Source organism: Nyctibius grandis, chromosome 3 (genome assembly GCF_013368605.1).
Source record: "Nyctibius grandis isolate bNycGra1 chromosome 3, bNycGra1.pri, whole genome shotgun sequence".
Classification (NCBI taxonomy): Eukaryota; Metazoa; Chordata; class Aves; order Nyctibiiformes; family Nyctibiidae; genus Nyctibius; species Nyctibius grandis.
Window position 1 is genome coordinate 57493246 of NC_090660.1, and position 13930 is coordinate 57507175.

General features: G+C 38.7%; 1 protein-coding gene across 6 annotated transcripts in view; it reads left to right on the forward strand.

The window, feature by feature from the left end:
• Positions 1-355: 355 nt before the first annotated feature.
• LPIN2 (lipin 2) overlaps positions 356-13930 on the forward strand; it is a 55311-nt gene continuing 41736 nt past the window's right edge. For 5 of the 6 annotated variants that reach the window (XR_011047782.1, XR_011047781.1, XR_011047783.1 and 2 more), the window contains exon 1: positions 9250-9481. Coding sequence is in view for 2 of the 6 variants with exons in the window: in XM_068395824.1 (XP_068251925.1) it covers positions 9395-9481 (87 nt within the window). In the remaining 4 variants the exon portion in view is untranslated. Of the gene's footprint in view, positions 504-9249; positions 9482-13930 lie in introns of those variants that run through there. The other variant, XM_068395827.1, reaches the window with a different exon arrangement.

A 13930-nucleotide genomic window follows, 5' to 3' on the forward strand; every position in this document is an offset into this window, starting at 1 on the left:
CGGAGCAAGGCCGCCGTCGCCACACTCTCTGCTCCTCTGTCCCCCTTCGCTGGCGCCAGTTAAAGTGTCCGCAGCCGCCTCCTGCGCCACACCGGCCCCGCTCCCCCCACCCCCTACACGGCACACGGCGGGACGCTGGAAGATGGACCGCTGACCTGCCACCGCTGGCCCCCCGCCCCCCCCGCGCACGCGCGCGGGCCACGCCCGTCCTTTCCCCCCCTTCCCCCTCGCTTCGCCCCAAGGTCACGTGGCACCCGGGGCGAGGCGGGACCGCGCCGCTGAGGTAGCGCGCGCCCGCTCGCCCGCCCGCGCCGCGCCCCCGCAACCCGCCGCCAGCGCGCGCGAACGTGCACGCGCTGCGTCAGCTGCCTGGGGTTAGCGCAGTTTGCGTGCGGCCGAGCGCGGCTCTCCCCCCTCTCCGCCTCCATTCCCCGGCTGTTCCCCGCCATTCATCCGTCCGCACCTCCTCGGCTGACGCCGGCCCCAACGGGGCCGCGCTCGAGGTAAGCGAGAAGGGGCGCCGCTGCTGCCAAGTCGGCTTGGGGAGGGGGCGCGCACGGGGGCGGGGTGTCTGCCTGTGTGAGAGAGAGAAGCGGGGTTGGGGGGCGGGGGGGATGCGCCGAGCGAACCCGGACGGCTGCGGGGGAAGGTGGGTGGCGGAGGGCCTGCCCCAGTTGCCGGCCCGGCCTCGCTCCTCTCCCCGAAGAGGGCTCCCACCAGCGACCGATGAGCCCCTCCCGGTACTCGTCGTTGAGAAGCGGGGCTGGCTGGACTGCCCGGCCGCCGGCGGTGCCTGCGCTCCCCGCCGCTGCCCTGGGTTCCCCGCAGCGCTGGCCGGCGGTAGCCGGGCTGTCCCGGTATGCGGGGAGGAGGAAGGGGAAACAACCCCTCCCATCCCCTGGCTGACAGGTGTGCTGGATAGATCGGGGCTGAGGGGCTGTGACTCCGCCTGCCCTGGTGGCCAGCGCTGGGTGATCCGGCGCGGCCGTCCAGCCTTGCGGTGCCGGGCGGGCCGTTTTCAAACGTGGGTGTTACTGGCTCTGCTCGGCGGTGCGACTCTTAAAAATCGCGATTACGTGCCTGGCTGCCCGAGTTCCTTCCGTTTTTACGGGTGTGCGTTTCTTAAACTCAGGCTTTTAACTTGCGGACCTGCGGGGCACTCCTCCTTTGTTTTTTCTGTTTAATCCTACTGGTGTAGGGAGTGTGAAGTGTTGACCATTTGCCGGGTGCACGTCTGAATTTGTGTGAACTCCATTTTTCCTCTCGTTAAGGGGTTACTGAGTACGTGTAGCAGACATCAATGATTTTTAACAGAGCCAGACAGTATGCTGTGTAAACGTGTGCATTTCCATCCAACAAAATGATGTCATAAATATACCTGTGTTTTGGCTGCACTTTCTACGTGCACATTGTCTGGTTGTTTTTTTTTTGTTTCAGAGAAAATTCCATTGTTGTTATGAGAAAGAATTTGTTAGCCATAACCCATAATGGTATATGGTATTATTTAGGATACTGTCAGAGGAGAAGATGATAGACAGCCCTACAGAACTCAGTTGTTTGAGTTTTTTGTTTGGTTTTGTTTTTTTATACTTTATATAGTAGCATTTCTCAGGACAATTTTGAATTCTGAGCTCTCAATTTCTGCAAAATATATTGAAAGAGGAAAAAATATGTAGTATTATACACATTTTAATAATGTGCAGATGTTTGTTAGTCAGAATGAAAAATCATAAGTCGCAAAATGCCTTCACTTTGTGTTACTGAAAGTGCGGACATGTCAATCACTCAGTAGATACCTAACTGTTGTTTATGTACGTACTAGGCAGCTAACTCCAGCCAAGGCCATCAGCTGTGCCTTCTCTCCTAGCTCCTCCTATAGTTTGTTTGCATCCCAGAACATACAGGAATGCAAACAACCTCACCATCTCCTACAAAAATCAAGGAAGCTCTCTTTACTTGAGTGTAGTAAGGGAATGATCTGTGAGGTGCTCTGTAAAAATGTATTACTATTATATAGCAGAATATTAAACTGATAAACTAAAGTTAAAAAGTTTCTAAGTGAACTCAGGATGTCAGGAACTTTGAATGAAATGCTTTATTATCTGGTATTATTCTTAATTACAGTAGGAATAACTAGACAGTGCTGAAAGGCTCTCATAAGCAATTACAGTATTAATTTTTAAGCTCGTAGCATAACTTTTCAGTTAAGCATATCAAAATGTTTGGGCTTTTTAAATGGCCTGTAAAAGAGGTGGTGTTTAAACTTGTCTTAGTACTTAAGTACGTAGTACATTTTAGTACTTAGTACGTTTTGGTTTCTTACAAAATTTAGTTCTTTGTTATTATTTGCTTGGAAGACATACGTGTTAAATGTTCCAGTTCCACAGTGTGAAGAAATTTTTGTCCTTTCTCCCTACTTCCAGCATTTCTTTCCACTAGTGTAAAGTCATGATGAATTCTGGGGTAGTACAAACTGCACTTGGCACCTCCTTATGTATCTTGAGGCCCAGAATAGCCCTTCTTTGCACTGCATGCTTTCTGTCCTGGTCTCTGCCCCAGAGAACTTGCAATCTAGATCAGATAAAGCTGAAAGGATTTTGTTCAAAGCCACACTGGGAACCACTGTCAAAGCTAGAGGTTAAATTAGTTGCATTTGTTTCTCTCTTCCTGAAAGATGCTCACATGGTTAATACTCCAGATCACAGTTTTCTTCTTTTCCAGTCTGTAATATCTTAAGTGCAAGATCACAGCATATAGGAAAACAGACAGTTCTTCAAGGTCTGTGTGTGATCATAGAATATCTGTGCTGAATTAGAATGCTACTTTTTTTTTTTTTTCCTGAAAAATAGCTTTGACTTATATATAAAGTAACTTTTAATCGTTGTTTATATCATGAATTGCAAATACGTTGTATGTAACTGTCTGAAAAGGGGTGAAAGGACACCTTCTGGTGTGAGATTCAGTGCTGCATGTTACGTATATGCCCAGTGAAAAAGTTTTCAGGCTTGTATAAAACAATGGGTGATATGTTTGTGATCAAGTTCAGGTCTAAAGCATACGCATTAGATGTCTTCATCCCATACTGGGCAAATTCTGAGAACATAGCGTAGTAGCATAATGTATCCCAATGATTTTTGCATCTGGCAGTGCTGATGAGGAGTACTTTCTTTATGAACCTTTGATCTCATTGAAGTTGCATTTTAAGGTTTTACAGTAACACAAAGATGTCATCTCTAAATATGTCTCTGTTATATAGGTAAGCAGAGATCTTTTAAAAATTGTAAATGAAATTATCCACTTCAAGCATAGTAAAAATGTTGCTGCTTTTGCAAAGAATTTCACTTAAAAATGAGTTTTTATTCCACCTAGCTGCTATCTCATCTTAGTTGTTAAAAGCACTCTAGTATGTAGTAACATTAGTCCTTACATTTCAGTTTGTGCAGGCAGGATGATTTAATATGAAATGATCATGCCAAGTCAAGCCAGATTGTCTTTGTGTTTGAGCTTAAGCACACTTTTTGGGGATTTTTTGTTTTTTTAATCTTGATAGAAATTTAATTTTTTCTTGTGTTTGTATTTCAAGGGAATTTTCAAGTGAAGGATGCTAGCTTCCCCTTCCTAGTTAAGTGTTTTATTGTTATCAGTTTCTTTCAGCTTTGCAGTAATGTAATTTGACATTAACTGCCAGAAGTTGTCCCGTGTCACTCTTTTCCCAAAAATAAGGGACACTTCTTCATTGCTGCTATATGTAGTGAGTGAATGGATAAGATTTTTAACTGAGGAACTGGCCCATTTCTTAATCTAAAGTGCTTAAGTTCAATACCAGAAATGTAAATATGCAAGGTAATAATAGAAAAGTCTCCAGTGTACCAGGTGACATTTTTATGTTGGTCTATGCGGCTGAAGCTAGCACATGCTAAGCCAGTCTTGGGCCATGTCTTTAGGTTTACTTGTCTTTTTTTAGACTGCATAACTGTCTCCTCAGGAAATGTGCTTCTTCTGGATTGATGGTTATGAAAGACCTTTGAAAGGAAATGTGTGAAGGATTCTTTCAGAGAAGTGCTTCCAATAGTGACTTGTAGCTGAGATTTCATTAAAAGTGGAAGTAATTGTCTCTCACTTGGCTAACAGTAGAATTTAGTTTGTGAAGTGAACTGAAATACAGTGATTTTAAAGAAAAATTACTTAGTGGTGACTTAAAGCTGTTCATTCCCCAAATGAAAAGTGTGCATGTTAACACAAACGAGAAATCTGTAAGGCTTCTTTACAGGTTTGTCATGTCCTGTATAGATGGTGCAGACATGCTATTGTGTGCTAGGGGTGAACAGATACATACGTCAGACAGATGTGATCTCTGTGTTCATTAAAACTCAATAATGCAAACAGATTGTGTTTGTGAATAAGTAAGCATATGCTACTTTGCTCAGCTATATCTAATTTTCCCCCTCCCAACAGCTCATGCTATGAATACCTTTGTGTGGGAATTCTGTAAGACTAGCATTTTAACCCAATTTTCTAATAAAATAGCCAAGTCTTATATGCAAATTAAATTTATGGGTGTTATTCTGTTTTGGTACATGTTCATCAACAATATGGAGAGTCTATCAAGTAAAGTTTTCTTCTTTATATACACTATATTTAGAACTTTCTGGATATTCCATATTGTATTTTTCAGAATAACTATATTTCTGTTCTTTCTTATCAGCCTGAAGATATGCACTAGTCTCAGATCTTATATTCACGTGTCCATTCTAAAGGTAACTGAATTATTCACCACTAACAGATCAGGATGCATTTCATGCTTAAATATGCGACCCTGTTCTTTTGCTTTGACTTTTAAATCCTGGGAGGTTGTAAGAAAATATAAATACACCTGAGGCAGATAAGTGCCTGGAAATAAACCTCTTTAGATGGAGAAAATAGAAAGATAAGGGATCACTCATTAGGGAAATGCTTGGTGCTTTCTGGAACCATACAGGAAAAGCTTCTTCTGCTCTCTCTCATCTCATGTGAAAATGAAATAGATGGAATTTCTATTCAGAAACTTTGGTTTCTGTGGTATGTGTCTAGAAATAAGTTCAACCAAGGATGATGTGGCTCTGGAAGAGTCTGTGCTGCTGGAAATAGAATGTCAAGTGTGGCAGGCACTTGTGTGGGATCTGCCTGTGCAGATTCCAAAAGGGTGTACTCTTGGATTGGCCAGTTACTTCTTTTCAGTACCCTGAAAGAAGTTACGGTCTTCACATACATAAGAACTTTTTGTGTGCGTATAACCTAAGTTTTTGATTGAACTGGTCATTTTAACAGTAAAACTCACTTTAAGGACTCTTAAAGTATTCTTTGTTCTCACTGAAGTTCCTTTGTAAACAGGGAAGAAGATAACGTACAAAAAATTAAACACATTAATACAAGGAAAGATGCCATAATGCCGGAATCAGATGATTCATAGTAGATCATACAGATGTAACTGTTGACACACTACAGAAGGGCCAAGTCCAAGTAAACTATGTATTTACTTTCTTGCTGTCTTTTTTTTTTTTTCTACTTAAGCTGTACTGAAAAATATTGTAATTTGAATGGCTCCTGACTCTACATGACAGGAGATCTTGGAGACATTGATTTCACCATCTTGTATCATCGATGGAAAACTAGGCATTTGATTTTATTCATTTTTAACCACTAGTTTAGTGGGCAATGCATTGCTTTTGTATCACTGGTGTTTCTCTAACATCTATTAGCTGCTTGGATTCTTGTACCATGCTATTATTACTTGTGATTGATAGGATTTTTTTCATTATTTTTATTTTTTGGATGGCTGGGAATTGCGGGTAAAAGCAGGTAACACTGCCTTTTAGTCTTTTTCAACATCTTTGAGCAGAACTTGATTTTTAGTTGCGCATAACTTTGCTAAAGTGGAAAATTTCATTGCAAGTTATATATTTGCCACCTTCAGTCTTTATATGGAAAATTTTAGCAAGTATATTCATTTTTTTATGAGAAGTGAAATTCAATGGTATGCTTCTGCTCTACTAGAGGAAAAACTAGCTGTTTTCTCTTAGAAAAATTCTTATGTCCCTTTCAGAAGGGATCTGAGGCAGATGGTCTTCATTCAGTATGTTGTCTGTTATTCATGTGTAAATTTATTTTAATTTGGCAAAGTTATTAGCCTTTGAATTAGGTTTAAAAGTCCATAATGAGGATGGATAGACTTTTGCAGTTAAAAGTAACAAAGATGCTGTATTGAATGTATTTTATCACAAGCTGGAATGAGAATTTTATTTCCAGTTTCAGTAAGCCAATGCTTCAGACCAGGGCTAGGATCAAGAATTTGGGCATAGGAAAGTGTTTTCAGTCCCAGTCTGATTTTTGTAATCTCTATAAAAGAACTGGGAACTCTTCCACTTTGTTTGCACTTGATAGACAAAAGTGTTAAAACTGCATGAAAATAAAGAAGTGTGGTGAAATTAAGAAATCGGAGTTGAGGCCTGGGGGGAAGGGACCTTTTCCAGTGTCAGGATGGGGTGTGAGACTGAGAACTGTGGTGCTCAAGTCTTAGTTGATAGTAAGTAAAATGATTTGGGGCAGGATGGGGTGAAGGAGACGTATGGGACATGAACAAAGGTTGTCCCATACTTGCCGTACCTATTAGGATATGTTAATTAGAGAAGTATTTGTCTCATTCATTTGTCTCAGCAAATTTATCCTGATGTCTTGATTGAATTGTGCTTGTGTACTGGTAGAAGCTCACGTCTATAGGATTTCTGCTTCCTTCCTTCCAGAACTTAGAATGACATGTACTGATGAAAGCTGGGGAAACGTCCTGTAGCTGTGTTCTGGCCTCGCTTGTTCTACAGTTCCTATGCATTACAATCAGATCACTTAAATGTAATTTTCACAGGTGATCAGCCTTTTTTTTTTGTAGTGACCATCTGGGATATGTAAATCTGCTTAGCAGCTACAAATGTAGACTATGGAAGCAATGTTTGGAATATTCAAAGAGTTAAAAAATGGAGGGAAACTCTGCAAAGGAAAGTTTTAGCTGTGCTGAAAACCCCTGTGTTTTTAATTTGTAAAGTTCTGGCCTGAGTTTGCCATTGCATAGGTGAAAAAAATAATACTGTGTCTCTGGGATGCTGTAAAACTGAATGAATGCAATCAAATATATTATGAAGATTACTCTAGAAAAGTACCATTTAAAAATGGAATCATACTTCCCATCAGTGATTTTGACTAATGAGCAATGGGATAAGATGTGTAGCCCCACAAAGAGCAGAAAAAAAAAAAAAAAAAAGAACATAGGTAATGACTGATCTTTGTCAGGAGTATTAACGTGCATGAGGCTAGTGAAAAAACTTGTATGTGCTTTCTGAGGCTAAACCACAGTAAAATCTACCCACACCAAAGAGCTGGATTAAAGTTGCATGAAAAACATTATTTCTAATACTTTCCAAATTTGGGGTATTTGCTTTTCAAAACTAGAGCTAATTTTCCTGTGTAAATTGTAACTAAATAACATAGTACTTAAACTTACTCAGAGGGAATTATACTTTATTTACCTTATTAATATTGAGAAATAAAAGACAAGGAGGTTTACTAAATGTGGAGAGCGTATTACCTCTCTAAATCTTACCTTGCTGCCTGTGAAGTGACCACAGTTTTATTGGCATTCTAGAAAGGCTGTCTTCTAAAACACTTTTAGAAGCTTTGAAGAAAACAATGTCAATCTGAAATGCTGAACAATACTGAAATAGAATAGATATAACAGAAAATTGTACACAAAAAACCCCATAAAGCTAAGTCAAAAGTGCTTGAAAAGAAGCACTGTATTACAAAGCTAACTTCCACTATGCTCGTAACTGTGTGGTTTTTACCATATTTTAATGGAACACAGATGATAAAGGAATGATGAACAAGCAGAAAATTCAGTGTGTCTAGTAGTTCATAATATCCTACAAAAATACTTGTCATGTATGCTAACAAAACCAGTAATTTTTCCTGTGAAGAGCCACATTAAAATCAAATTTACTCAGTGTATAGAAAAGGGCCCAGAAACGGTAGCAGTTTATTGCAACCTTACTGCAGATGTAGCAATCCCAACACTTGATTTAGGAGTTTGTCATCAAGACTGATTTAGTTTTGGCCTTGAGTGTAGTTCATGAATTATTTTGGAAACCTAAAAGCCATTTGGCTGCATCCAGTAATGTGATTCATTGTCCTTGCATCAGAGCCTAATGTATAAATTTACAAAACTTAGGGGAGGATAGAGTGAAGGTGGTAGGAGGATCCTAGATTATTTTTTTAGCTTGTAATGCAGGAAGTAGTCCTCCACAGTCTTCTGTAGCAGTAACACCGTGGCGCTGGGGAGAAGATGCATCGGTTTAAGATAATGATAATGTGTCTATGTTGAGGGAATATTAATGGTCCTCAGAGAATGTCTCTCCCATTCAGGGGTAGAATTGTTGCCTTTATAATACTACACTTCCTCAGTTATTTCATGTATCCATGATACTATTTAGAGAAGTAACGACATTTCAAAATTCCTCAGATCAAAAATTCATTCTTATTCTCAGTCATGGAGCTAGGTATAGAATAAGCTTGTATGTATTGTCCACACACCCAAATTATACTGCTTTCACAATTCAGTTTAAAGAAAGTAGAAACATTTTTTCCTGTGGAAATTTTCATTTTGGTGTGCTTTGTTTTTGTATGGTTTAGTATAAACTTGACACCAAGCTAATTGTCTCTTTACTATTATAATGCAATTTTAAAAAGGGAGGAAAATAGCCCACAAATACCAGACCCTGAAATATGATCAAATTTGTCCTATAAAATCTGACTAGCTAGCGCAGTGAAACCATCAGCGGGAGGGAGCAGGCACATGGAGCAGCAGCAGGCGTTGTTGAATTAGGTGTGCAGCAGGCTGAACTAGGACTTTGAATGCAGCTGTAGAGTTGCAACAGTGGGTGAAGTCTCCAAGTGAGCTAATGTAGACTTTGCTTAAGAATCATTAACTAAATCCCTGTTTCTTTTCGTGGGAGCTTCAGCTAAAGTCACGTGACCTGATGTAAAACAAGATCATTACCTATCAGTGCAAACATATGGCAAAGTCTGCCCATGTTACTGCTTATCTCAAAGAGCACAAGGGGGCTGTGACATTTCAAGCAAAGCCTATTGGTGAGGGAGTTTCTATGTGAGGTTTCTTAAAGAAGCGATTCCTTTTTAATCATAACACTGCGTGGGAAAGTATACCAAACGGTTTTCTCTAGGAGACCAGAAGATTTACATAATTCTTCTGCTTCTACGCAAAGAGAAGAAATGCTGATACAACATTCTGTTATGGCTGTACGCTTTGCATTTACCTGTACTGTGGAAAGTTAGTTTCCTGTTTTCTGAGATGCATTTCTCAGAAAAGGATGGTTTTGAAGATGACTTCAATACAAGTGTTGTTGCTGCCCATGAAAGGGTTCCTTCTGGACTCTTGGTGAGTTTGACAGATTTATTGCTAAGTATGGGTGTATAATTTCCTATACCATAGTTAAAATATATAAAAATTGATTGCCTGTATTTAATAGTATGTGGAAGACTTCAGGCATTCAACAGACTTACTTTGTTTCCCATTTTTGTTCTATAAGAGCTCTGTGCAGTACTAGGAGCAAACCTAAACCCCAATTAAAATCTTTACTTAGGAGCAAAGATGTTTTTGTTTGCTTGTTTTTGCTTAGTAGACCTGGTGCTACAGTGGTACTGTTTCATGTAGTCATTCCCCCCTCCCCCCAATCTTTTCAGAGTACAAAATAGAAACTAGTAAAACATTTGCTAAAGATTTTCTCTGGTTAAGGAAAGCTCCTGCCTCATAAATGTATATAGATGCAAATATAGGCAAGATGAGATAAGTTGGGGGAAAGCATTGCTATGCATGTTTTTTATTTTCTTCTTTCTACCTAATCTCTTGAAACATGCAACTTCTTTACTGTCTACATCATGTGGCATAAGACTATCTTTTAATCCTCTAAATGTATCTCAAATGAGATGTATAAATATCTACTCTGTTGTAAGCTCAGATCTACATTTAAGTAACTTTGTTCTTTGCAGTGGTAGTTAAAATTCATGCCCTCTGAAGCTGTATCTCTCTAGAGCAATCTGATAGCTTGCCTTTGAGTAACTTGCACTCTTCTTTTTCTGTTGTTGGACTGGGCATTTGTAGTGTTCATGTTCATAGGGGTGCACCTGTATAAAAGGTGTTGGCTTTAAGAACACCAAAAATGCAGTTTACCTTTACTAAAGCAATATGCCATATGCACAGAAAACACAGATTTGTGGACAGACTTTTGATTATATCTTGCACTTGTATATGGATATTACTGAATAACATAAAAAAATTGTTCAAGAAAAGATGGTTTTGTAGCAGCCAAAATAACGTCCTTGTTAATGGTACATAGATACAATTCCTATCCACAAAACCTCCAAACCTCCTGCTCAAGTTATGCTAATGTAAGCATTTCCTGGTGAAGAGTTTTGAAATTTGTCTGTCATGTAGAGCATGTTAGATACTTAATCTGAGCTGTAGTACTGTTTAATCATTATTTCTGAGAGCTATTCTATTCCTCATTTCTGTAATATGAGGAAGACAACTAACATATGCAGGGTTAATTTTAGTTTAACTGATTTGAGTATTTTATAGATGGAGGCACAGAATTTTGTTTTTAATTCTTGAACTTCCAATGTAGATATTTTCTTTTCTTATTTTGTACTTACTTTTATGTGCTCTGTCTCGAAAAGAAAAGAAAAGAAAAAAAGAAAAGAAAAGAAAAAGCCGTTTCAGTTTCTGCCTTTTGCAGTGTAGTGGTTTCTTGCCAGAAAAAAAATCTTTTTAATGATACAGGACAGAGAGATCCATTCCCCCATTCCAGTTGCAGTTGCACTTAGCTTAGTAGTATTAATATATTCAGCTATGAGAATTTTTGCAGACTAGGTAGTATTGCATAAACATTCAAAACTCAATTTCTCTGGAGCCTCAAAAGTAACAAAAAGTGTTTTTCTGCTGTGAGACCATAGGTATTGATAGCCTTTTAATTTGCTATCCTAGAACAATAAGTAGTGGTGAGCTACATTAACTTTAGCTTTTATGCAGAGTTGTGGAATTTGACTGCATCAGGTAATGTTTATACTCTGGATATCAAAAGAAATAAAACTTAAAAGCTAAACAGTATGGTGAAATACTGTTGCATTGCCCTTTCTTAGCTTATACTGTCCATCAGACTTCTGTCTTGAATTGCAGAACTGGAAACTGGGATGCTGCTTAGGTTCTTATAGCAGGTTATGAAGGTATACTGCTCTGCACTTTACTTTCAGGACAATGACATTTAACAAATGTTTACTAAGTATGAAATAGAGTGTTATTGAGGAAATACTTGGTCTTACCAGTTATTCTGTGATCAGGCTATTTCTACTGCATTTGCAAGAATTAACACAGTAACATTTTATGCTGTTCCTCTCTATAGTCAGATTCAGTACTGCTCACTGCAAGTTTTCCAACAATATACAATAAAACTTAAAGCAAAAAAAAAATTTAAAATCTTCTTGATGGGTTCTATTGACATTTGAGATAAATTAAACATCTCATGTTTCTCAGGTATGTAGTGACACTTTATCTCTATTTGATCATTAGCCTGCTACAGTTTGAACCTTCTTAAATAACATGTTTATCTTACAAAGTGAACTGTTATGTTAAAAGCTGAACTACAACCTGATAAGCAATAATATAAATTAGTTTTTGATTTACAGTTTTGTTTACTTACAATGTACAAAGTCATGTTTGCATTAAGACTTGGATCATAGAAAGCTTCTTTCCTTATAAACATTGTTTTTAATACTCAATAGATTCAAAAGTTTGTAACTTCTTCACTCGTAGGAGGTTATTCTGTTTATATATGATAATAAAAGTGGCTGTGCTGTGAGCTACAGAAATATAACTGAGATCTATAAAAGAGAGAACTTTTGCTACAGGAAGGCAAGAATATATGTAAAATAGGTGAATGCTTCAGTCCTGTGGAGTTTTTTTTGTGATTTTCTGTGGTTAGACAAGGTCAGTTAGCATGTATGTGAGGAAGACTAGATTATTTAAGACATGAACAGTCTTAGCAGTTGATGTGACATTCTGACGTTTTAAACAGTCACTACTTAAATGATAGAACATTACTTGCTAATGTCCATTTCTCAAGTCTTATTAATTGAAATGAAATATATGGAATGGGTACTCTATTAAGGACTTCTATTCCTGATTGTGCCACATTTGTTTGAACAAATTCAGTCTCCTTGGAGATGTGAAACCAACTTTTCTTTGCAAGCCAATACCATAGACTCTTGGAAGACGCCAGGGTATAACCATGAATGATAATGGCTATGCGTTAGAGAATTTTTCCTAAGATTGAGAATAAAGATTGACTGTCATTGTAGGGGAAGTCTAATCGCTTGAACAGTAAAACAGAGGTATTGCTACATGTCTGTCTTGGGTTACAGTTCCATGAGATGCAGCAAATACCTCACTTGTCAAAAGGGAGTTGTTCAGTTCCCTGCCCTAGCGGTTTTTTTTCTAGCTATGTGGTGCTGTGTGTGCCTCATGACTGGTGTTTGTCATGTTCTTTTTCATGGGCTAATATAACTTACTAACCCAGTGAGACAAACAACAGCAACAAAAAATCGGGTAGACGTCTGCCAGCTTACTGATGTGTGTCAGTAAGCTAAAATCAGCTTATTAAGAGGGTAAGATGGGAAGGGTTGAAGTGAGACCTCCTCTTTTTAGCAAGAGTGAGCTATTATTTCATTAGCAGTCAATTTTACAGTTGTACATGAAACTACTTAGAGATGAAACTGAATTTTATTAATCACTAATGTTGATAGCGAGTCCATTCTACCAGTCTCATTAGTCACTCAATGACAGTCTGTTCTTTTTGTCTTCATCAGCTATGTTGTACAAAAGCTATGGGAGAAAATTCTCTAGAATGTTACCTAGCATAGTAATTCTGTGGATATTTCAAAACAGTTTTAAATCTCTATTGGAAAACCCCAATCTTCCTTTTTAAGTCTTGTGGAGAGGAAGGATTTTTTTTTTTCAAAAACCTAAATATGATTATGTAATGTATGTTAGGCTTGCGAAGCTTGAGATGGAGAGAAATGCTTCCATAGCTTCTCTAAGTCTGTGAAAGCAGTTTTAGATTTCCTGCATGTTTACAATTATATTGATACTGTTAGATACTACAAAAGTAGCTTCCTTTTGAGTGAATGCAGTATACTCTGTGTTACTGTAAGGAAGACTTTGAAGGCTCAGAACAGAAATAATTGATTGATTACCTAGATAATGAAGGCACTGTCAGGAGGAAGAACTCTTATAGAGCAGTATGGTTTTGTTTAGAGATATTAAGAAATCATAAACCTTGTTCAGAGGCTAATAAAAATAGATTAGCAAACAGACAAAGAAATTCACTGTAGAGGGTTTTTTTTTGTAGAAATATTATCCCAAAATAGAATTTTTACAATTTAAGCCCCGTTATGTGTTCAGTGTTGTGTGTTTTGCTTTTTTGCAGTGGCTCTTTGTTCTCCCAAATACTACCCTTAATTTCAGAGGCATGCCATTGCTTGGATATATTTGAAATGAGCTTGTTAGCAGTCTTTTGGGTGGGAGGCAGGAGACAGCAGAATGAGGAAGGGTTGCACTTAGGTTTCCATTAGAACACCTTCACGGTTTTCCCTCCTCTTTCTATTAAAGCTGAGATGTTCTGAGAAATCTTTGGATTTCACTTCTTATTGGCAGTCATAGTTCACATTGTATTCTTAGCCTGAAAGACTTGCAGTCATTCGAAATCCATTCATTCACTTAAGTATTTGTAATGGATTAGACAGAATGTTTGATAAGTGATTCTATGTGTTCTTA